The 22,879-nt window shown below is 40.8% G+C and overlaps 1 protein-coding gene across 5 annotated transcripts in view; it reads right to left on the bottom strand.

Moving 5' to 3' along the window:
* The window catches only part of PSME3IP1 (proteasome activator subunit 3 interacting protein 1), a 35,726-nt gene that overhangs the window by 1,411 nt on the left and 11,436 nt on the right, over positions 1 to 22,879 (bottom strand). For 4 of the 5 annotated variants that reach the window (XM_082712483.1, XM_082712482.1, XM_082712480.1 and 1 more), the window contains 4 exons: positions 22,287 to 22,385; positions 21,756 to 21,877; positions 16,434 to 16,567; positions 9,051 to 9,115 (listed from right to left, as the gene is read on the bottom strand). In XM_082712483.1, the coding sequence (XP_082568609.1) occupies positions 9,051 to 9,115; positions 16,434 to 16,567; positions 21,756 to 21,877; positions 22,287 to 22,385 (420 nt within the window). Of the gene's footprint in view, positions 1 to 9,046; positions 9,116 to 16,433; positions 16,568 to 21,755; positions 21,878 to 22,286; positions 22,386 to 22,879 lie in introns of all 5 variants that reach the window. The other variant, XM_082712484.1, reaches the window with a different exon arrangement.

Genomic DNA, 22,879 nt, shown 5'->3' with positions numbered 1-22,879 from the left:
GCATGCTCTCCTTCTCTTAAAAATAATATTAATAATAATGTACTAAAACAATACCAGAGCTCACCATGGAGTAAGGGTTGGAGTTCAAACCTTACTATCTCAGGCTGACAAGCATATACCTTTCTAGGCTTTTGCCTTAACAAGCCCCTAAGGAACACTTCATGTAAATGTGAAAAGGACACGTGGCTCCAAAGTACATGAAGTCAGGAGTAAGTCACAAAAATACCACTGAGAGGCAAAAAGAGATCTCCGGTGGCCAATACACGGAGTTCAGGAGCTCACTGTATTCACTTGTCTTACAGGAAGTTCTTTTTTTTTTTTTTTTTTAAAGATTTTATTTATTTATTTGAGAGAGAAATCACAAGTAGATGGAGAGGCAGGCAGAGAGAGAGAGAGAAGGAAGCAGGCTCCCTGCTGAGCAGAGTGCCCGATGCGGGCCTCGATCCCAGGACCCTGAGATCATGACCTGAGCCGAAGGCAGCGGCTTAACCCACTGAGCCACCCAGGCGCCCATTACAGGAAGTTCTAATAGGGGAAAAGATGCTGCTGAAGAAAAGCAGCAGCGAAACACGGAGACACAGAAAAGTGAAATGACAGCTGACACCGCTTGTAGAGATGGTGGTAACGAGACGACAGGAAAGCAGAGGCAGAGTGGCAACAAATACATGAAAGCAGATTTCTTTGGGATACAAAGAATTCTTCCAAAACCAACCAACCAACCAACCAACCAACCAATCAACCGCTGAATAGAAAAGGGGACAGGGTGCCTGGGTGGACTGAGTGTCTAACTCGTGATTTTGGCTCAAGTCATGATCTTGGGATCATGGGATTGAGCCCTGCGCTGGGCCCCACACTCAGCAGTCCTCTGCTTGAGGCCTCTCCCTCGGGCCCTCCCCACTTTGCTCACTTGTGCTCTAAAACAAACATAAATCTTTAAAAATAAGTGGAGAGAACTCATGAACAGTTCACAGGAAAAGAAAAAATGGCATTTAAACTTGGGAGAATGGGGGAACCTGGGTGGCTCAGTGGGTGAAGCATCTGCCTTCAGCTCAGGTCATGATCCCAGAGTTCCAGGATCAAGCCCCACATCGGGCTCCCCGCTGAGCAGGGAGCCTGTTTCTCCATTGGACCTTCCCCACTCTTGTGCTTTCTCTCAAGATAAATAAATAAAATCTTTAAAAATTAATAAAAAATAAATAAAATGAACTTGGGAGAATAAACAATCTATAAGGAGGGAAGTTATGGGCAACAGGCATCTTCGTGTGTTGCTCAGAAATGCAGGGCAGTGTCCTTCGAAATTAAACTATGTTCATATAAAGCCATTCCCTCCAGCACTGTTAATAGCAGGAACCAAAAGATTCATTATGACCGGGGGTAGGGGGCACCTGGGTGGCTCAGTGGGTTAAGCCTCTGCCTTCGGCTCAGGTCATGATCTCAGGGTCCCGGGATCGAGCCCCACATTGGGCTCCCTGCTCAGCAAGGAGCCTGCTACCCCCTCTCTCTCTGCCTGCCTCTCTGCCTACTTGTGATCTGTCAAATAAATGAATAAAATCTTAAAAAAAAAAAGACCAGTGTAAGGGACTATGATTCAGCCATAAAGAAGAGTAATGCCTCTGCGTACTGGTATGGAATGGTCTCCAAGACACCATGCTATATGAAAGAGGTAAGGCTATGTGTAAGCTACAGTCTGTGGGGAGAGGGAATGCCCACAGACACGCATGATAACATCGGAAACAATACATGTAAGACTCTAACAGTGACTGCCCGGGGAGATCAGCTGAGTGGTTAGATAATAGGGGAGACTTAACTTTTACTCCACATACTTTTGCCCCTTTTGAATTTTCTATTATGTGTGTATACTACCTATATAGATAATTTTTTAGAAAAGCAAACGCAAAAGTTCAAAGAACATCATCATCTACTTAAATTATGGAGGAAGAGTCCCACATTATCTGTCTAAGCCCAAGGGCAGCTCTGTATTACAGCCAGGCTGTAGAAGAAGGTAAAGTCTAATGATAAGAAGGCCTGCTGGTCTGTATTCTCCATCTGTAAGCCTGAAGGCAAGGGCTTTTTCTTTACCACTCTGTCCCTTGGGCACACAGCATGGGGCCTAGCACAGAGCAAGTCAGCATTTACAATGCATTGAAGACATTTTACAGAAGTTCACTGCAAATAGCTAAATTTGGGGGTGGTGGTGGTGAAAATTTGGGACACAACATCAAGTTGCACACCATTCACTACTTGAACATCCATTATATTATTTTCATATACTCAGTGACACTTTCATTCTGTTAGAAATATTTGGTTAAGGGGCACCTGGGTGGCTCAGTCCTTAAGTCTCTGCCTTCAGCTCAGGTCATAATCCCAGGGGCCTGGGATCCAGGCCTGTGTCAAGGGGAAGCCTGCTTCTCCATCTCCCACTATCCCTGCTTGTGTTCCCTCTCTCGCTGTGTCTCTGTCAAATAAATAAATACAATCTTAAATAAATAAAATAATTTAAAAAAAAAAGAAGAGAAAAAAAATATTTGGTTAAGGGGCACCTGGGTGGCTCAGTCAGTTTAGGGTCCACTGTCAGCTCAGAGGACCCCAGGGTCCTAGGATCAAGCCCCAAATCAGACTCCCAGGACAGTGGAAAGCCTGCCTGCCTCTTCCTCTCCTCTCCACTTGTGCTCACTCTCTGTCACTATCTCTCAAATAAATAAATAAATGAACAAATAAATAAAACCTTAAAAAAAAAACCCAAAAAACAAAAAAACAAAACAAAAAAAACTATTTGGTCAAAATAAAACCAACTGAATCCACAACCTGGGGCACCTGGTTGGCTCAGCATTAAGCGTCTGCCTTAGACTCAGGTCATGATCTCAGGGTTTTGGGATCGAGCCCCGATCAGACTCTCTGCTCAGCAGGGAGTCTGCTTTTCCCTCTCATTATCCCTCTCTGCTCTCCTTCTCTAAGATTTTGAAAAAATCTTTTTTAAAAAAGCTGCTATCTTATAAGGTATGAATCAGTTACCCAGAAAAGTAATTTATGCGAAACTGTTAAGTGAGATGTCATTTTATTAAGTATTTCAAGGGTGAATTGAATTTTAGTCTCTAGCTTAGACACAAAAGGAAGATTAAGTTCAGAGTATCTGTGCAAGTCTAGAGGTAGCCTAATGGAAGGATGGAAGCCAGCCACAGGATGAAACCAAGGAGGGGTGCCTGGGTAGCTCAGTCAGTTAAGCATCTGACTCTTGGTTTCAGCTTAGGTCATGAGACCTGTCATAAGACTGCCTGAGAGTCTCTCTCTCCCTCTCCACCCCGCCCCACCCCGCCAAATGAATAAAGAGAGAGAGAAAGAAGAGAGAAGAGAAAAAGAAAAACGAAACGAAACCCAAGGGATCTGGACCATGGTGGCATCAGCAGAGTTTCAGCAAAAAGACCAAATCCCTCGATTATCTAGGTTTCAAGAAAGAAAAGAGACTGCAATTCTGACAAATTTCATTCCAAAAATAGTTACACTGTCCAAAGAGAACAAAATGGTGCCCTCTGATCTCACCCATTTGGTGAAGTTTCCTGCCAACTTCTGCATTTGCAGGACCACGTTGTCATACCAAATTAACACCGAAAATTACTAACAGAGAATGTTTTTGGGATTCAAACAGACGCGTGACTTGACAGCCAATGGGGCCAATTGTGCATTCATTCACGGGCTCTGTTTGGAGCTGAAGCCCAGAGCCTCCAGTGGGGAAGCCTGAATCTCCATTAGTGTCACAGAGCTATCTTCTGGGAGAACCAAAGGAATAAAGCCTTCTGCCATGGACAAGACTCTCAAGCAAGCTTTCAGGGAATGTTCTTCCTGTGGGGCCTCAGTGTCTATCAGAAGAGGGTATTTCATGCCCAGCTGTAAGGATGCCGCTGTGAGAATGGAGTGGGGGAGGACAAAGGGATTAAGAAAGGTGGCTCTGAACATGGTGTCTACCCGAGATAGTTTAAAAAAGCCACACAAGTTTTCCTTTTCTACTGACTGATGCGAATAGTTCCTATAAGGGAATAAGCACCAGATACAGGGCTACTAATTAACCAGTTGAAGTACATTCAAGATTTCTGTAAAGTCTTATATACCTATGTGCATACAGACACAATATACACGTAATCCTATTTAAGCAGCCAATTTAGCAAGTTTCCTATATATTGAAAAGATACCAGTGAAATGGAGCTCCCATATGGCTGATAAGAATGTAAACTGACATAACTTCTTTGCAGGGCGGGTTGCAATATTTATCTGAATTACAAATGTATATCTTCTCCATCCCAATAATTCTTTTAAGTACTTACGCTAATATATCATGAATGTGATGAATGATGTATGTACAAAGTTATTTAATGAAACCTCAAACCAGAGAAAAAATGGAAACAATCTAAATGTTCATCATAAAAAAAACAGGATAGGGGCTCCTGGGGGGCTCAGTCTGTTAAGCGTCTGATTCTTGATTTCGGCTCAGGTCATGATCTCAGGGTTGTGAGATCGATCCCTGCACTGGGTTCTGTGCTCAGTGGGGAGTCTGCTTGAGATTCTCTCTCTCCCTCCGTCCCTTTCCCAACTTATGTACACAAGCTCTCGCTCTCTCTAAAATAAACAAATCTTAAAAAAAAAAATAAAAAGGATAAATATACTACGGTGCAGTCATATAATGGAATACTATACAGTCTTATAAAAAGAATGAAGCTCTTTGTGTAGAGATATGTAATGATCCCCAAGGTACAAGTGAATTAAGCAATGAACAGAAGAGTGTGTTAATTAAAATACTAACAATGATGACAGGAAGTACAAACCAACATATGAAGTATTCTGGCCAAAATACCAACTTGAATTAATTGAGCTCTAGATCTGGTTACCATTCTACAGGAAAAAGAGGAACAAAGGAACACTGTGGAGATGCGATCACCAAAATCTAGAGTATGGGAAACTGCACAGGACAAAGACCCAGTTTCTTCACAAAAACAAAGGAAACAAAAAAACAAAAAAGGAACAACTTCTTATAGGTCAAATGAGACTCAGAAGATGTAATAGCCTATTGTAAAATGCCACATGATGGCAATATTCTAATAGTGACCTATAGACTTATAGATTTAAGCAATCCCTATCAAAATCCCAACTGCCTTTTTTATTGAAATGGACAAGTTGATCCCCAAATTCATGTGGAAATGCAAGAGACCTCAAATAACAAAAAACGATCTTGAAAGAGAAAAAGTTGGAGGACTCACACTTCCCAATTTCAGAACTTCCCAGAGGCTATAGTGATCAAGACTGTATGGTAATGGCATAAAGAAGGACACATAGATCAACTGAAGAAAGGAGTCCAGAAATAAACCCATACATGTTAGTTAACTGATTTTCAGCAAAAATGCCATGACAATTCAGTCTGGTAAAAACAGCCTTTTCGGGCGCCTGGGTTAAGCCGCTGCCTTCGGCTCAGGTCATGGTCTCAGGGTCCTGGGATCGAGTCCCGCATCGGGCTCTCTGCTCAGCAGGGAGCCTGCTTCCTCCTCTTTCTCTCTCTCTGCCTGCCTCTCTGCCTACTTGTGATGTCTCTCTGTCAAATAAAAACAACAACAACAACAACAACAACAACAAAAAACCAGCCTTTTCAACAAATGGTGCAGACCAACTGGATATACATACAGAATGAAAATGCATCCCTACTTCAAACCATAAACAAAAAAATAATGCAAAATGAATCAAAGACCAAAATGTAAGAGCTAAAACCGTAAAACTTTTATAAGAAAACACAGGTGTAAGTTTATAAGAAAACACAGGTGTAACTTTTCAAGACCATGGATTAGGCAATCGTTTCTTAGACAGGACACCTAAAGCATAAGCAAACTAAATGAAAAATAGCTAATTTATATGTCCTCAAAATCTAAAAATTATATGTTTCAAAGGACTCAATCAAGAAAACGAAAACACAAAAAAGAAAAGAAAAAAGGAAAAAAGAAAAAGAAAATGAAAATACAACCCACAGTAAGGAAGACAGTATTTGTAAATCACTTATCTGACAAATGTCTAGTATCCAGAATACATAAAGGATTCTTACAGCTCAACAATAAAAACCCAAGTAACCAATTTATTTTTTTAATTTTTATTTTTTAAAGATTTTATTTATTTATTTGACAGACAGAGATCACAAGTAGGTGGAGAGGGAGGCAGGGAGAGAGGAAGCAGCAGGTTCCCTGCCGAGCAAAGCGACCGATGTAGGGCTCGATCCCAGGACCCTGAGATCATGACCGGAACCAAAGGCAGAGGCTTAACTCACTGAACCATCCACATGCCTGACAAGTAACCCAATTTAAAACAGGCTCAGGATTTGAGTAAATACTTCTCCAAAGAAGATATACAAATGACCAATAAGTACATAATGCCATCATCATTAGGGAAATGGAATATCGCGCTTCACACCCACAAAATTGAACAGAATAAAAAAAAGACAGTAACAAGTTGATAAGGATGTAAAGGGACGCCTGGATGGCTAAGGGTTTGGGGGTCTGCCTTTAGCTTGGGTCCTAATCTCAGGGTCCTGGGATCAAGCCCCACCCACATCAGGCTTCCTGCTCAGTAGGGAGTCTGCTTCTCCTTCTCCCTCTGCCCCCAACCCCCACTGCGCTCTCCCTTTCTCTCTTGTGCTCGCTTTCAAATAAATCAGTTTTTTGTTTTTGTTTTTTAAAAAAGGATGTAAATCGGGGCGCCTGGGTGCCTGCATCGGGCTCTCTGCTCAGCAGGGAGCCTGCTTCCCTCTCTCTCTCTCTCTGCCTGCCTCTCCGTCTACTTGTGATTTCTCTCTGTCAAATAAATAAATAAAATCTTTAAAAAATAAAAATAAAAAAATAAAAAAGGATGTAAATAAAGAAACTGGAACCTTGGGTGCCTAGGTGGCTCAGTGGGTTAAAGCCTCTCCCTTTGGCTCAGGTTATGATCCTGGAGTCCTGGGATCCAGCCCCGCATCGGGCTCTCTGCTCAGCAGGGAGCCTGCTTCCTCCTCTCTCTCTCTGCCTGCCTCTCTGCCTCCTTGTGATCTCTGTCTATCAAATAAATAAATAAAATCTTTAAAAAAAAAAAAGAAAAGAAACTGGAACCTTTATATATTGCTGATAGAATGTAAAAATGGTACAGCTGCTTGAGAAAACAGTTTGGCAATTCCTCAGAAAGTCAACCATATAAACACTGAGTTACCATATGACCTAGAAATGCCATTTCTTGGTATACGCCCAAGAGAACTGAAAATAGTTGCTCACACAAAAATTTGTACATGAACGTTCATAGCAGCATCATTTAGAATAGCCAAAAAGTGTAAACAACCCAAATGCCCATGAACTGATGACTAGACAAACAAAATGCAGCATACCATACAACGGAAGATTATTCAGCTGTAAAAAGCACGGATACATGTTACAACATGGATGACCTTTGTACAGTGAAAGGAAGCTAAATTCCAAACACCATACACTACATCATTTCATTTACATGAAATGTCCAGAAAGGACAAATCCAGAGAAAAGTAGAAGAGTGGCTGACAGTGGCTGGGGAGAGGGAAGAATGGGGAGTAACTGTTAAAGGCATGGGGCTTCTTTTTGGAGTGATGAAAATGTTTTGGAATTAAATAGTGATGATGAATACACATTCTTGTGAACATACTAAAAACCACTGCATCCTTTAAAAGAATGAATTTTATGGTTGTACCTCAATATTTTAAATTTTTTAATTTTAAAAGAATATATTTATAATTGCTTGTATATACATACAATAGCTCTGGATATATACGTAAGAAATACTGTTTCCCTCTCAGAAAGAACTGCATGGAAAAGGATACAGAATGTTGAAGGGGGACTAAGCCACCCAGGTGCCCCTCAATATCCTTTTTAAAAGCAAATTCTAGAGGTGCCTGGCTGGCTCAGTTAAGCCTCTGACTCTTGATTTCAGTTCAGGGAATGATCTCAGGGTTTGAGATCAAGCCCCAAGTTGGGCACCACACCCAGACTGTCTCTCTGCTCCCTGCTTAAGATTGTCTCTCTCCCTCTCCCTCTCCTATTCTCTCTCGCTCTTTAAAAAAAAAAAAAAAAGTAAATTCTAAGAGCAAAAAGTTATCAGCAACAGCTCACCATTACTGATGTCAGAAGATTTTTTTTTTTTTGCATTTTAAAAAGTTTTTACTTAAATTCCAGTTACAGGGCACCTGGGTGGCTCAGTGGGTTAAAGCCTCTGCCTTCAGCTCAGGTCAGGATCCCAGGGGCCTGGGATCGAGCCCCACATCAGACTCTCTGCTCAGCAGAGAATCTGCCTCCTCCTCTCTCTGCCTGCCTCTCTACGTACTTGTGATCTCTCTTTGTCAAATAAATAAATAAATAAATAAAATCTTTAAAAATAAATAAATTGTAGTTACTTGGCCAATACATTATTTTTAAATATCCATTATTTTTTCAGAGAGAAATAAATGTAAGCCCCATTTTAGAGATGACCCACTGAATTTAGCATACCATCTCAATCCCACAGAGGGTCACAGAACTAAAAACACTCCTGAACTTCTCATCCCTGATCCAGCCTTCAGGAACACTCACCTTCACTTACAACTCTGTGCCACTTAATACAGTGCCAGATTTGATTGCATACAAGTAACCACCCATGAAAGTGTACTTCTGTGAGACTGTATTAGGCTATTAGCCTCAATCCAATCCAAGATGAGCAAAAGCCAGGCATTCTACCTCTCATTGGTAGCCAACCAGGTGAAATCAAGAAACCTGACATTTGGAGGGGACTGAGAGAAACCCTTTGTAAGCAGGAATGATATGACCAGGGCTTTGTCTGTGGAAGCACTTCTGGGGGATCACTATTGTCATTTATCAATTCCACTGGTTTCTAACATATTAATCAGCAGGACAGCTAACATACCCGTGGGTGTAAATCCTGCTTGGTAGAAAAAAGCTTGCTTAGATCCTTCACAGATACAATGCAGCCCAGCCCTGTACTATGGTTCACGTGTATTATGAATAAATAGTGAAATGGAAGCTGCCACCTACCTTGACTCTTGTCATCTGGGTCAGGGTCCGATTTCAGTCTTTTCACACTGTTGCCACTCTCTGAGCTGTAACAAAAAATATGGTAATTTGAGCTATGTCCAATCTTGGGGATTAAAACTTCAGGAATCAGGAGCTCCAATAACCATTTATATGGGTCTCAGGTAGCCTCAAAGGGGTGGTCTGAAATGAAAAGTCTTCATTTCAGGTTCTTAATCTCCTTCCAGTTACATTATTGTTATAAAAACAACTTAAACTCCTGGCCAATTCAAGGAGTGGAGTATTGTATCTTCAAGCATCACCTAAACTTCAGATTCTTTGTTGTCCTTATCATTCATCTTGGTTAGAACCACAGATGGACCGTGGGAGTATGTGGACACACTCACAAAAGACAAAAATTTAGTTAAGTTCCTAAAGATTAACGGAAATCTCTCCTTTAGTGACATGCTAGAGAATCTGAAAGTCACTCAAAAGATCTTCACTGAATGTTGAAAGAATGTACTTTTCCTGCTGTGTAGCATAGAAAAGGCATAATCATACTTCCAGCTCCACCATTACGGCTAATATTGAGGGCAGTCAAAAAAAGAAAAAAAAGAATGCACTTCAACTAGGAAGAAATGATCTCAGAAAGAAGGCCGTAATCACAGAAGGAAGGGTTAGTGAACAAAGAAACCGGCAAATACAATCTAATTTGTGTGTTAAACATGACCATACTAAGTCCTGGGCAGCAGTAGTAGCATGTGAGAAAGACGTGATTATAGCTCCAAGTTCTAAGGTCCACGTATAATTTTGTAGGAAAGTAAGATAGCTATTTAACTTTAGGTTTTGCGAAGTATTCCTGGTAAGCTGCAAGTTTAGGCACCAAAAACAGAACACAAAACCTTGAAAGAAAACGAACAAAACGTTTTAAAATTTGTAATTTTTTATAAAAAACAGTAAGAGGAAAAAATATTTTTAAGGTAAAATGACAACATTAAGATAGCAGAAACTATAAAAGAAAATGCTAAAAAATCCAAGCCTACCTGTTAAAAAAGATCAACATCCTCAATTTAAAACCAGCTATTTGTAAGACACACCAAAAAATTTAACAAAAATAAAACAAAAACTTGAGACCCAGAAAGACTGAAAACAAAAGAAGAGGAACAGAGTTACCAAAACAAATACTAACCCAAAGAAGGCTGAGCTACCTATTATAATTTTAGGGAAAAAAAATTTAAGAGCAAAAACATTATAAGACATAAAGTAGGTCAGTTTATAATCAAACGTATTTTAATTCACTATGAAGAAATAACAATTCTGAACATGTATGCTCCTAATTAAAGAGCTTAAAATATATATTCAACAGAATTCTGAAGAAAAATCAAGAAAACATCACTATAATGAGAGATTTCAAAATACTCAAGTACTGAGAAAGCAAGCAGACAAAGATGTAAAAACACAGAAGATTTAAACAATACAATTAACAAGCTTTTTTGGTTTTACCTACATGAAAACTAGAACAATTGCAAAACACAGATTCTTCTCAAGCTCACTTAGAACATTTACAAAAATTAACCTCAGGAATGGGTCACAAAGGGAGTTTAAAGCAATTTAAAAATCAGTACATATAAATCACAATGCAAGTAAGGCAGAAATCAGCAACAAAAGACAAGTATTACGTATCACAGACTCTAAAACACCACTGCTATAAGGTGTTAAAATGTGGGGGTAGGGAGGGGGAGTGCCTGGGTGGCTCAGTGGGTTAAGCCTCTCTCTGGCTCATGATCTCAGGGTCCTGGGATCAAACACAGCATCAGGCTCTCTGCTCAGCAGGGAGCCTGCTTCTCCTCTCTCTCTGCCTGCCTCTCTGCCTACTTGTGATCTCTCTCTGTCAAATAAATAAATAAATAAATAAATATTTAAAAAAATGTGTGTGGGGGGAAGGTTCATCTTAGAACCTATGAAATATAGTTAGGTTACCCCGATATGTTTGGAAACTTTAAAAAACTGTTTCTAATTTAGGAGTCAAAGAAGAAACCATAATGGATATTTAAAAATACTTAGCTGGAAATACAAAATTGTGTACAATAAAAGCTGAGGAATAATTAGTTTTAGGTGCCTATAATTGAAAAGACAAGCTGAAAATTAATTAGCTAGGTACCTGACACTCATTTGTAACAGAAATTATAAGAGAATAAACTTGAGGGAAGTAAAGAATATCCCAAAGAAGTTAGGAGAAATTAAGAAACTAGCCAAAATATGAATAAAATAATCCATCAATATCTGGGATGAAAAAGGGAACAATTATAGATAAAGCTGCAATCAGAAAAAAAAATACCAACTTTAGCGAATGCATGTGAAACAAGACAAAATGGACAAACTCCCAGAAAATATAACTAAATAAAACTGACTCAAAAAAACCATGAAGATGGTCCCAGGGTCCTGAGATCAAGCCCTGCATTGGGCTCTCTGCTCAGCAGGGAGCCTGCTTCCTCCTCTCTCTCTGCCTGCCTCTCTGCCTACTTATGATCTGTCTGTCAAATAAATTAATAAATAATCTCTAAAAAACAAAAAAAACAAACATGAAGAAACCTAAATAGCCCTATAATCCCAAATCTTAAAAGGCAGGGACCAAATTGATTATATAGAGGAGTTCTACCAAATTTTCACAAAACAGAACATTACCATCTTACACAAACTCCTCCAGAGAACAGAAAAAGACAGAACACTCCCTAAATCCTTCTATGAAGCTACTTTTAATCTTCATATCAAAATCAGAAAAAGTAGAGGGGGGAGGGAAGAGACCAAGTCTCACTTATGAACACAGACGAAACAACCTATACAAAATATTAGCAAACCAAACCCAGTGGAGTTAATAATTATAATACAGCACAACATAGATTATAGTTAATAAGACTGTAATAATGTTTGGTAACTACACTTATAGAGAACCCTGAGTAATGCACAGAATTGCTGAATCATTACGTTATACATCTGAAACTAATAATGCTGTATGTTAATCATAATTCATTTTAAAAAATTATTTTATTTTATTTTATTTTTTTAAAGATTGTATTTATTTGACAGATCACAAGTAGGCAGAGAGATAGGCAGGGAGAGAGAGAGGAGGAAGCAGGCTCCCCACGGAGAAGAGAGCCCAATGCAGGGCCCAATCCCAGGACCCCGGGATCACCACCCGAGCCAAAAGCAGAGGCGCCCGGCCCCCCGCCAAAAATTTCAAAATAACACATCACAGCCAAGCTAGTTTTTTGGGTTTTTTTGTTGTTTTTTTAAGATTTTATTTATAGCAGGCTCCCTGCTGAGCAGAGCACCCAATGTGGGCCTCAATCCTAGGACCCTGAGATCATGACCTAAGGCAGAGCCTTAACACACTGAGCCACCTAGGCACCACAGCCAAGCTAGTTTTATCACAGGAATACAAGATAGAAAAATCCTTAAATTTTTCACCATAACAGAGTAAAAAAAAAAAAAGCCACAAATTCAAAAGCAGAAAAAAATTGACAAAATGTAACAATTTGTGCCTACAAAAAACCTTATCAAACTAAGAACATAATTTCCTTAAACTACTAAAAGATATCTGATCAGCATCTGAAGTTCATTTTTCAACCTATGATATGACAATGTGTAATAAAGCCTTCATGAGCTAAATAAATAAATAAATAAATAAAAATAAAAGAGATCTGAAAAAACGAAAACAATAACAACTATTCTTAATGGTAAGAAGTTATAAATGTTCTGTCTAAAACAAGAATGTGCACAGTAATTGTTTCTAACATTTTACTGGCGGTAATTGCTTGGTGCACTAAGATATGGAAAAAAAAAAAAAAAAAAAAAGAAATCAGGGGTTTCTGGGTGGCTCAATCAGTTAAGCATCTGCCTTTGGCTCAGGTCATGATCCAGGGTCCTGGGCCCACATTAGGTTCCCCGCTCAGTGGGGAGTCTGCTGCTCCCTCTCCTACTTCCTCTGTGCTCTATCAAATAAATAAATAAATAAATTCTTTAAAAGAAAAAAGGAAGTTAAAAGGTATAAGAGAATAAAGCTGTCATTATTCACAGATAGTGACTCTCTACATAGAAATTTCAAAGCAATCCACCGATAAAAGTTAGTAAGAGTTATTAGAGTATTACTGCTCAGGTTAGTAAGAGCTGTGTAGCTAGATGTAAATATTCCAAAATCAACTGCACTTTTATAAACCAGCAGAAAAATAAAATCTAAAACATCTAGGAATAAATCTAACAAAAGATATATACAACCTTTTGGAAAAAAATCTGTTAAGACTTGTATCAAGTGACATTAAAGAAACAAATAAATGTAGATATATGCCATGTGTAGAAAGACATCCATAAAGATCTGTTCTCTCCATAAATCCATCAACCCATTTAGTAAGATCCCAATAAACATGAGACCTTAATCTAAAATTTAATCTAAATCTAAAATTTTAACATATCAAAATCTAAAATGTATATGGAAGAACAAAGTGGTCAACAGTAGACAATACACCTCCAAGAAAAATGTAAGAGGACTTGTCCTACCAGATACCAAGATTTTTTTGTAATAAAAACTACAATAATTACAGAGTGGTACTGGTCCAACAGACCCAAGGGACAGAAAACAAGGAACACCCATACAAACCCAAGGATTTAAGATAGAGGTGACACTGAAGGTCACTGGGGAAAGGTAGAAATATTTAGTAAATGTTGCTAGAGAATTAGCTTCTGGGGCCCTGGGTGGCTCAGGTGGTTAAACATCTGACTCCTGATCTTAGCTCAGGTCTTGATCTCAGGGTCGTGAGTTTAAGACCCACATTGGGCTCCAGGCTGGCAGTGGAGCCTACTTAAAAAACAAAACAAAAACAAAAAACTGACCACCTTAAAATCAAATATATTGACAATCTTAAAATTAACTAATGAAAGTAAAAAGAAAAGATATAAATGGTGAGAAAAATACAAATAATCCAGTAGAAAAATGGCAAAATATATGAACAGACTTTCCACATAATAGGACATATGAATGGTAAATCAACATACAAAATATGTCAGCTACATTTGTTACCAGGAAATGCAAATTAGGACCACGAGGAGACAGTACTTTACAAAATCACTATATATTGCTGTATCTGTGCTGTCCAGTAGGGCAGCAATTAGCCACATACTAATTCCAATGGGTTTTTAACACCTGAAATGTGACTAGTGTGGCGAAGGACCTGGATTTTAAATTAGAACTAATTAAATTAGTTCTAATTAATTTGAATTTAGATAGCCACAGGTGGCCAACGACTATCATACTGGACAGCAGAGCTCTGGAGAAACATTTGCACATACATAACAAAGCATGCCCTGGACCTTTCAACACCATCTGTCATGGTTCAAACATCCATCCACAAGAGAAAAGACACATTTTGGTATCTCATATAAAGCACAATCATACAACAAGGAAAATGAATGAATTACAGCTATATATATGTGAACAAACACACAAAATTGTTTCAATCACAGAAACAACTGGAGTGAAAACCAAATTCATAGATCATATACAGAATGAAATCATTTTTATAAAGTTCAAAACCAAGCAAGCCATTATACTGTTTAGGGATACCTATATAGGTAGCTGAAACCAAACCAAACACCACCCCCCCACACACACCCCAAAACTACTAAAAGTAAAGACATGAAGAACGACCAAGCAGATCTGGAAACATGGGGTGAGGAAGGCAGGGTAGGAAAAGGGAGCACAGAGGTTGGCTCAATCAGCTGATCATGTCCCAGGCACACACCGCCATCAGACTTTCTTTTACAAGCACCAGAATCATCCATGCGATTTGAAAGATTAGACTCCAAGAGCTCACTTCAAACTTAATGAACCAGAGTTAGTGAGAGGCCTAGAATTCACATTAACAAACTCCTGGGTGATTCTAATAAACCCAAGCCTGGGTAGATGAGGAAATGCTGCCCCAGGAGACTCATTTAGCATCTTGCCACACAAAACAACAATAAATGATGATCTAATAAAAGGTGAGCTAAGGACTAAGTAAGGGAGGCAGTCCTAATAGCAAGGTCTGCTAACAGCAAGACACTGCTGAGAAGTATCTAAGTGCCCACTTTGGAGAAGTCCAGTAAAACGACCCAGGACCAAATGCCGAAATACACTGGACCAGGCATGAAAGCTTCTGTCAACTTAAAAGGAAGAGTGGCACCTGGGTGGCTCCGTCAGTTATGCATCTGCCTTGATTTCGGCTCGGGTCATGGTCTCAGGGTTGAGAGATGGAGCCCTGCATCGGGCTCCCCGCAGGGTGTGGAGCCTGCTTAACGTTCTCTCCCTCCCTGCCTCTCCCTCTGCCTGCCCCTCCCATGAAAAACTTGAAAGGAATAAATCATGGCTCAGGTAACTGGCCCTTTTCAGGTTATTGCTACTCCTCCCCTGCACTGCTAAACCATGACAACATTTTTATACGGAAGTAATGTTCCTAGGAACATCTGCAGCAGACGGATGGGGCGCCAAACCACAACAGTGCATCAACACACTTCCCTGAAAACATGTGGCTAGCTGCCATATTGATTTTCCTAATAGACTGCACTAACAAGTAACATTATTTCATCCATGGTATTGTAGGTCAAATTGAAACAACCAGATTTCATTACTTTGGAGCCATTTCAAGATTTAGCAGGGAGGAGCAAAACTAAAACAGAACTTACAAAACCTCTTAGGCCATGCCACCACCCCACATCAATCAGCAAGGAGCCCAGTCAGGTCTGTGCCACAGTCACAGCTTCCATGGTCTCACAGGCCACAGTGCCTTTGTAGCTGCTATTCCCGCTGCCCAGGATGTTCTCCTCCTTGTCTGCCTGTCAAAGCCCTAGTCATCTACCTGGTCAACATCCCCCTCAAACGCCCTCCCCAACCTGAGCTCACAGGCCCTCCCCAGGGAGCTGTGGGTTTCCTCCTCCCTGCTCCCATGACACCCTACCCAAATCCCTTCACACAACTCGCTATCTCATTTGCCTAGAAACAGATGCTCAAACATTGAAGTCCACCTCTCCTATTACTTTGTGACCTTGGACAAAGGTTTTTAACAGTTAAACCTATACTATGTAGACTTGTGGAAAGAGTTAAGATCATTAACACAATGGAAAGCACTTAACACAATGCCTGCCACATGACAGGTGCCCAATGAAGAGTAGCTATTGCCCTGCTGAATGAACAATCAGAGAGACAAGGTTCCAAGAATACAGAACACACCAAATCTGGGGGGGAGAGAGCGGTAGGGCTACCAAAGAAAAGTCACCAAGACTGCCGCTTAGGTAACCGTTTGTTCCGGCTATCATTGTAAGTGGCATTTCAGAGTACACAGTCAGAGGGAGACTGAAGTGGTGTGAGTGCTGGCTGACCTCTTATGTTTCACAGCTCCTGCCAACAGCTTGGCCTGGGAGAACTTGTTCTTGGTTTCAATGGGTTTCACAGCCACTTTCTTCTCCACCTCCTTCTTGTTTTCTGGAGAAATTCCAACTTTGTTGAGATTACTGTGTTAGAGGTTAAGGGTCAAACTAAACAAAAAGAGCTATAGCAGGACAATGGTAAGTCAAGGAGAGACACATAATCCACTAGCTCTTCCTGTCTGCCATGTAATGTTTACTCTGTTTATATCAAAACAATACTCTTTCCTCTTTATTCTGCCTATCATATCCAGCTGATTTGAAGAGAAATGAAGGTAATCATGGAGAAAGAAGGCAAATCAAGCTAAATCTATTACAGAAAAGCAGCCTTTTCCCCTTTGATTCTCAGTGAAAATCTGAATTACAGTCAGAAAACCTCCCCCCAAACAGGGCCAGTTTGCTGGGGTAAACAAAGATCCTAAGAAATACAAAAGCCACAGAAAAAAATGTGGCTTCCCTGAAAATTTTTAAGTATTTGCTTTTTTTGCTCAAGGGTAAAATAAAATCTTGCAGAATGTCCTATGACCATCAGTGGCGTTCAATCTTGGATACCACAAAGACAGATGGCTCTGATGGTACAAGATAACATCAGAAGCACCTTAAGGCTCATTAAAAAAGAGTCCCTCCCATGTCCCAAATCTATTGAATGAGAACTTCCAGAGGCCCAGGAAATGATTTTAAACCTCTCTTCAAGGTGATCTTTTTATTTTTTTTAATTTAATTTATTTATTGACAGACAGAGATCACAAGTAGGCAGAGAGGCAGGCAGAGAGAGACAGAGAGACGGAAGCAGGCTCCCCACTGAGTGGAGAGCCCGATGCAGGGCTTGATCCCAGGACCCCGAGATCATGACCTGAGCTGAAAGCAAAGGCTTAACCCGCTGAGCCACCCAGGCACCCCTCTCTTCAAGGTGATCTTAATGAGAAACCCCAGTGCATATACAACACATGAACCAAAAAGTTTTTATAAGTTCAACGAGGGGAACCTGGGGGGCTTGGTCGGTTAAGGATCTGCCTTTGGCTCAGGTCATGATCCTGGGGTCCTGGGATCAAGCCCTACATCAAGTTGCCTCATCTTCTGCCTACTCTTCTGTGAGCCTGCTTCTCCCTCTTCCCCTCCCCCTGTTCATGCTTTCTCTGGAGTTCACTTGCACCTTGAGAGTCTCTCTCCCTCTCCCTCTGCCCCTCCTGTATACGGTCACATGTGCACTCTCTCTCCTTCTCTAAAATAAATGAACACATCTTTAAAAAAAAAAAATAAAGTATAACCAGCTCACTTGTAACTTCACTGCTTACAGGCATGCGACCCATCTCTGCGTGTCAAGGTCTGTCACCTTCTTCTGTTCTCTCCACCAGCCCTTCCCCTCCTTCCATTTCATATTCTCACAATCCATTAGGCAAGAATTTTAAGTGTTAGATGTGGTGCAATTCTTTAAGAGGTAGCAGTGCCTTACTGGAACAATAGTGACATCTAGTGACCAAGAAATCTAAGAAGGAGGTATTATCAGTCCGAGCAGGTGGGCAGAGAGGTATATGGTCTTTGAACACTAAGAAAACTAGGTACCAGAAATCAGGAAATTCTCATTCTGATCACTCTTCAGGCACTAACTCTGCTCTTACAAGCACCAGTTACCTTAAATATTTGCAGTATTCATGGGGATTATGCAAAATGCTCAGTACTATTCTGTGTTTTTGAAACCAGGTTTCAAAGTCAACATGGAAGCTGGTAATGTTAGCATTACACGTTTGGTTTTCTAGAATAAAAATGAAAGAATCACATTTCGTCCTTCTAATACCAATTGACAAAAAACACCAGCATGCAGATTTTTACCTGCAACTCCATCGGTAAGGGATAAACTCTTACAGAATTCTTAATATTGAAAAGTAAAACAAAAATGGAAAAAATTAACAACAAAACACATGCATTTTTATAATAGTAGGACACGAGCAGAAACCAGCACTTCACTTTTTATTCTTTTAAAGTGGGGGGAAAAAAAGCCTCTAACTTTTCTTTTTGGGGGACATGTGGGGGTAAAGTTATTACTTTTGATCCATAGCCAAAGCATAAGCCATTTTTAAGCTTAAAGTTCTTCTCCCCCTAAAATGCTTTAAAAACACAAACACCCCTCAAAAATATCAAAGAATTCATTAGATGAGGCACTTTTTAAAATTACATAGTTCTTAACACATATAATAATTGCTAAATGCTGGTTTAACCTAAAGCAAACAAGAGTTCTGTTGTTTTTATGGCACAAACCACAGCTTCTCTGCCTTTACAAGTATCACATCATAAAATGTGTCATATTATAACAATCGAACCAGCTCCTGATTTAGAGCTTCAAAAAACAAACGGCTAACCCTTCAGTTCCATCTCCTCCAACTCCACATGTCTCTGGCTACCTGCAAGCTAGGATGCCTGCTTTATGTATCAGTGGGTTAGAATGCTGTTCAGTTCTAGACAGTCAGAACTTACCAAGTTTCCAAGAAAATCCAACACCTCTGGGGCCTCCCCAATGTTGTGCTGTAATGTCAGCAGGGCAGGAAAGCTTCTCCCACCTTACTGCTGCCCTACTTACTCCTCCCTTTGAGCTGAAAACTGAGGGGCCCTGCACCTTCACACCAAACCAACACTGCTCCCCAGAACGCTGCTTTGGGAGATGCAGCTTATTTGCTAGGCTGCTGAATTAAGCACATAAAAGAAGACATTATTCTAGTGATTGGTATAATTAACGTATTTCCTGAGGTGGAAAAAGTCTGGTGCCTGACACAATTCAATCCATCTTTCTGCCCCCTCTACAAACATCGATGCACACTATTATTCTGGAGTCACCAGGGAGGGTAGGAGGGGAGGGGAGCTCCAGAAGAGTCAGCTTCAATCCAGCAGCTGGGATTGAGGTGTGACTTCCCGATCTTCAGTGCCATGCCAAATTCCACTAGGAACTCTGGGACTGGAAGACATGTCTTTTGCTACCAGTTCACAGCAGGTTTTGGGGCACCCATGCTGCCCCCTTATCTCAGCCACTGTCAGTCACCTTGATTTAAACCAAATCCCTGAGAATCAGCCCACACCTTCTCCTACATAGCTTTTTTTTTTTTTTAAGATTTTATTTATTTATTTGACAGACCGAGATCACAGGGAGGCAGAGAGGCAGAGAGAGAGAGAGAGGAGGAGGAAGCAGGCTCCCTGCTAAGCAGAGAGTCCGATGCGGGGCTCGATCCCAGGACCCTGGGATCACAACTTAAGCTGAATGCAGAGGCTTGACCCACTGAGCCACCCAGGAGCCCCTCCTACATAACTCTTTAATGGGACATACTACATGCTCCCTGAAAAAAAAAAACAAAAAACAAAAACAAAAAACAACTAGCACATACAAGCAGCTGTATCATTCATTTTAGAGGTAAAGCCTATTCAATCACACTAGTGAGGTTATTCAACATACAAGCTTGAAATAGTCAAATAATCCTTCTCATAGGAAAAAAGCTGTGGTGGCTTCACTCACCTCTCCTAAGAGTCATTCATTAATTTGTTCACATATACAATAAGAACCTACATGCCAGGCATTAAGGAAATCAGTGATGACCAGATCACTATTTTTATGCATCTTACATTTTAGTGGTAAAGAGGCAAACAAGCCAGTAAGCAAATTGAGATTTTCAGATAGTGAAAATTACTATTAAAAGGTGACATCAGGGGTGCCTGGGTGGCTCAATGGGTTAAGCCTCTGCCTTCGGCTCAGGTCATAATCTCAGGGTCGGGGGATAGGGCCCGCATCGGGCTCTCTGCTCAGTGGGGAGGGTGCCTGCTTCCCCCTCTCCCTCTACCTGCCTCTCTACTTGTGATCTCTCTCTGTGTCAAATAAATAAATAAAATCTTAAATAAATAAATAAATAAAAGGTGACATCATACACAGTGACATGGTTCAGTGAAATGTTATATGGGGTACCTAGGGAAGGTCTCTGGAAGGAAGGAGATGTGAGTTGACACTCAAGTGCTACAAAATGCCAGCCTTATAAAATCTGAAGGCAGAGGATTCCAGACCAAAAAACAAATACAAAGGCCCTGAAATGAAATCACAAAGCTCAGTGTGACAGAGACATAAAGAAGACCAAAAGGCTAGAGTCGAGTAACTATGAAAGAGTGAGTACAAAACACAACAGGAAGGAGGTCTGGCCTAAACTGTGCAAGGCCTGGTTAAGTCTAACTTAAGTCTAAATATCACAGGAAGCCACTAGTGTCTCAAACAGGAAAGTGACATCATTCCACATATGTTTTCAAATGTTCCTTTTGACTGCTGTCTGCAGAATGGATTGTTGCAGGCGAGAGCAGAAGCAGAGACTAATCTGGTGGTCACAGTGGTCCCAAGCAGCACGGAGGGAGCTGAACTGCACAGATCTGGAGTACATTTTGGAAGTAGTTTTTGGCCCAGGCACGTGGGGGCATAGGAGTGCTGTTACTGAGATCAGAAAGAGCAGAAAAAGAAGAGATGCGGGGGCAAGGGCAGTGTGATGAGTCAGGGGGTGTGGCACACAGAATTGAGAATTCAGACTCAGCCAAGTTCTAGATGGGATGCCTATTTAATGCAAGCGGAGGAGAAAAAGGCAATACTGAGCCAAACTGAAGTCATCTTTGTTGTTTTCTCTACCCTTCTGTGGGGACAGACCAGGCTACACTTCTAGGGAAGGTCCTAATATGGACACAGGAGAGTTGCTAAACATTTCCTTTTAAAACTCAGAAGCCAATTTTTCCCCTGGATGAGTTTTCTGCATTGCCCATCTGTTTCAGAGTCTAATCCCTCAAGGCAAAAATACCCGGGTACTATTAGGATTTAGGCCTTTAGTTAATCCTAAAGGATCTAGACTTTTGAATACAACAGACTCTCACATGCAACATAACCCCATAAATCACTTCCGGTAATTCAATCAGAGGGACACCAGTGTTGAAAGGGAATGCAGGGGTCACTGGACAGAAAAACCTTATTTTCACTCAATCTGTGAAGAAACTCAAATCCAGGGGCACCTGAGTGGCTCAGTGGGTTAAAGCCTCTGCCTTCAGCTCAGGTCATGATCCCAGGGTCCTGGGATAGAGCCCTGCATCAGGCTCTCTGCTTGGCGGGGAGCCTGCTTCCTCCTCTCTCTCTCTGCCTGCCTCTCTGCCTACTTGTGATCTCTATCAAATAAATAAATAATTTAAAAAATTTTAAAAAAGAAGAAACTCAAATCTATAGACGTTGATGAGAAGAAGGGACACCGTACAGATTTCTCAAAACACAAAGGATATTCTGTATTCCTTTAGTTCTTTCAGTTCTTCTTCTCTCCGTTGCTTTTCCAGGAGCTCCTGCTGCCGGGAAACCTCATCAAGGAAGTTAGTCTCATCTTCATCTAAGCCTCTTACCATGTTTTCTGAGGAAATAACCAAATAAGGAACACTTAGCAAGCTAAGGGGAAAACAGTCAAATAAGATTTTTCTTTCTCCTTTTTTTTTTTTTTTTTTAAAATAAACAGCCGATCTTTTAGAGGATTAGAAGAAAGAATGTGTAAACACCTCGGCTTCTGGAGAGGTAACATGGCATAAAATCAAGGCATTTCTCCCATTACTAGACATTAGCACAGAATTAAAATGGCTATCTTGAGCTCTAAACAAAAATGCTCAATGTGGTCTAGAAGGCAGAAGGTTGTCTCTTTTCCACCAAATGAACGTCTAGAGACTAGACAATCAAGCCAGTTCCATGGCTAGTTGGAAAAAGTGTCGCATGAGGCAAAAGGCTTCGAAGAGGCCCTGCAGAGTGTCGGACTGTTTTCGGAAGCTTACTGAATTTGAACTGCTCCTCATACTCCTGCTGCTTCCTGTCTTTCTGTTCCTGCAGCCTTTCATAGAGAGACCGAGGGTCATAAACCTCCTCTGGACATTCTGAAAGGAAGGGAGGGGGGAGAAGGGAGGGGGAAGAAAAAGCACATACTTTAGAATTTTTCACATTATTTTCGAATCACAAAGGATTTTAAAGATCAAGTCTCTGCACGATCTGAGGGCAAGGATAACACAAAAATAGTACAAAGCCCATGGCTTCCCTTGGGAGCTCGGAGAGGGGCCAGCAGTTCTAAGACAACTACCAATGTCAATAGGGCTCACTGCCTGAGACACATTAACTGGATGGGGGGGCAGGCCCACCCTACAAACTAGCCACATTCTCAGTCACTCAGATCCTATATCCACTTGTATAGACAGAAGGGACTAGCAGAATCTTCTGGAAGGCAGCAAGTGGAGTGGACAGTGAGCACCCTGGTTCTGCTTATGGCCACAGAGGCCTTATGTAGGTTCCTGCACGCCTCTGAGCCTCAGACCCCCTTACTCCAAAGTTAGGACATAAGTACCTACTCTGCAGGGCTATTAGGAAGATTAGAGAT

This window comes from Mustela nivalis, assembly GCF_964662115.1.
Source record: "Mustela nivalis genome assembly, chromosome: 18".
Taxonomy (NCBI): Eukaryota; Metazoa; Chordata; class Mammalia; order Carnivora; family Mustelidae; genus Mustela; species Mustela nivalis.
The sequence above is the reverse complement of the archived record's forward strand: the minus strand, read 5'-3'. Positions and strand labels throughout refer to the sequence as shown.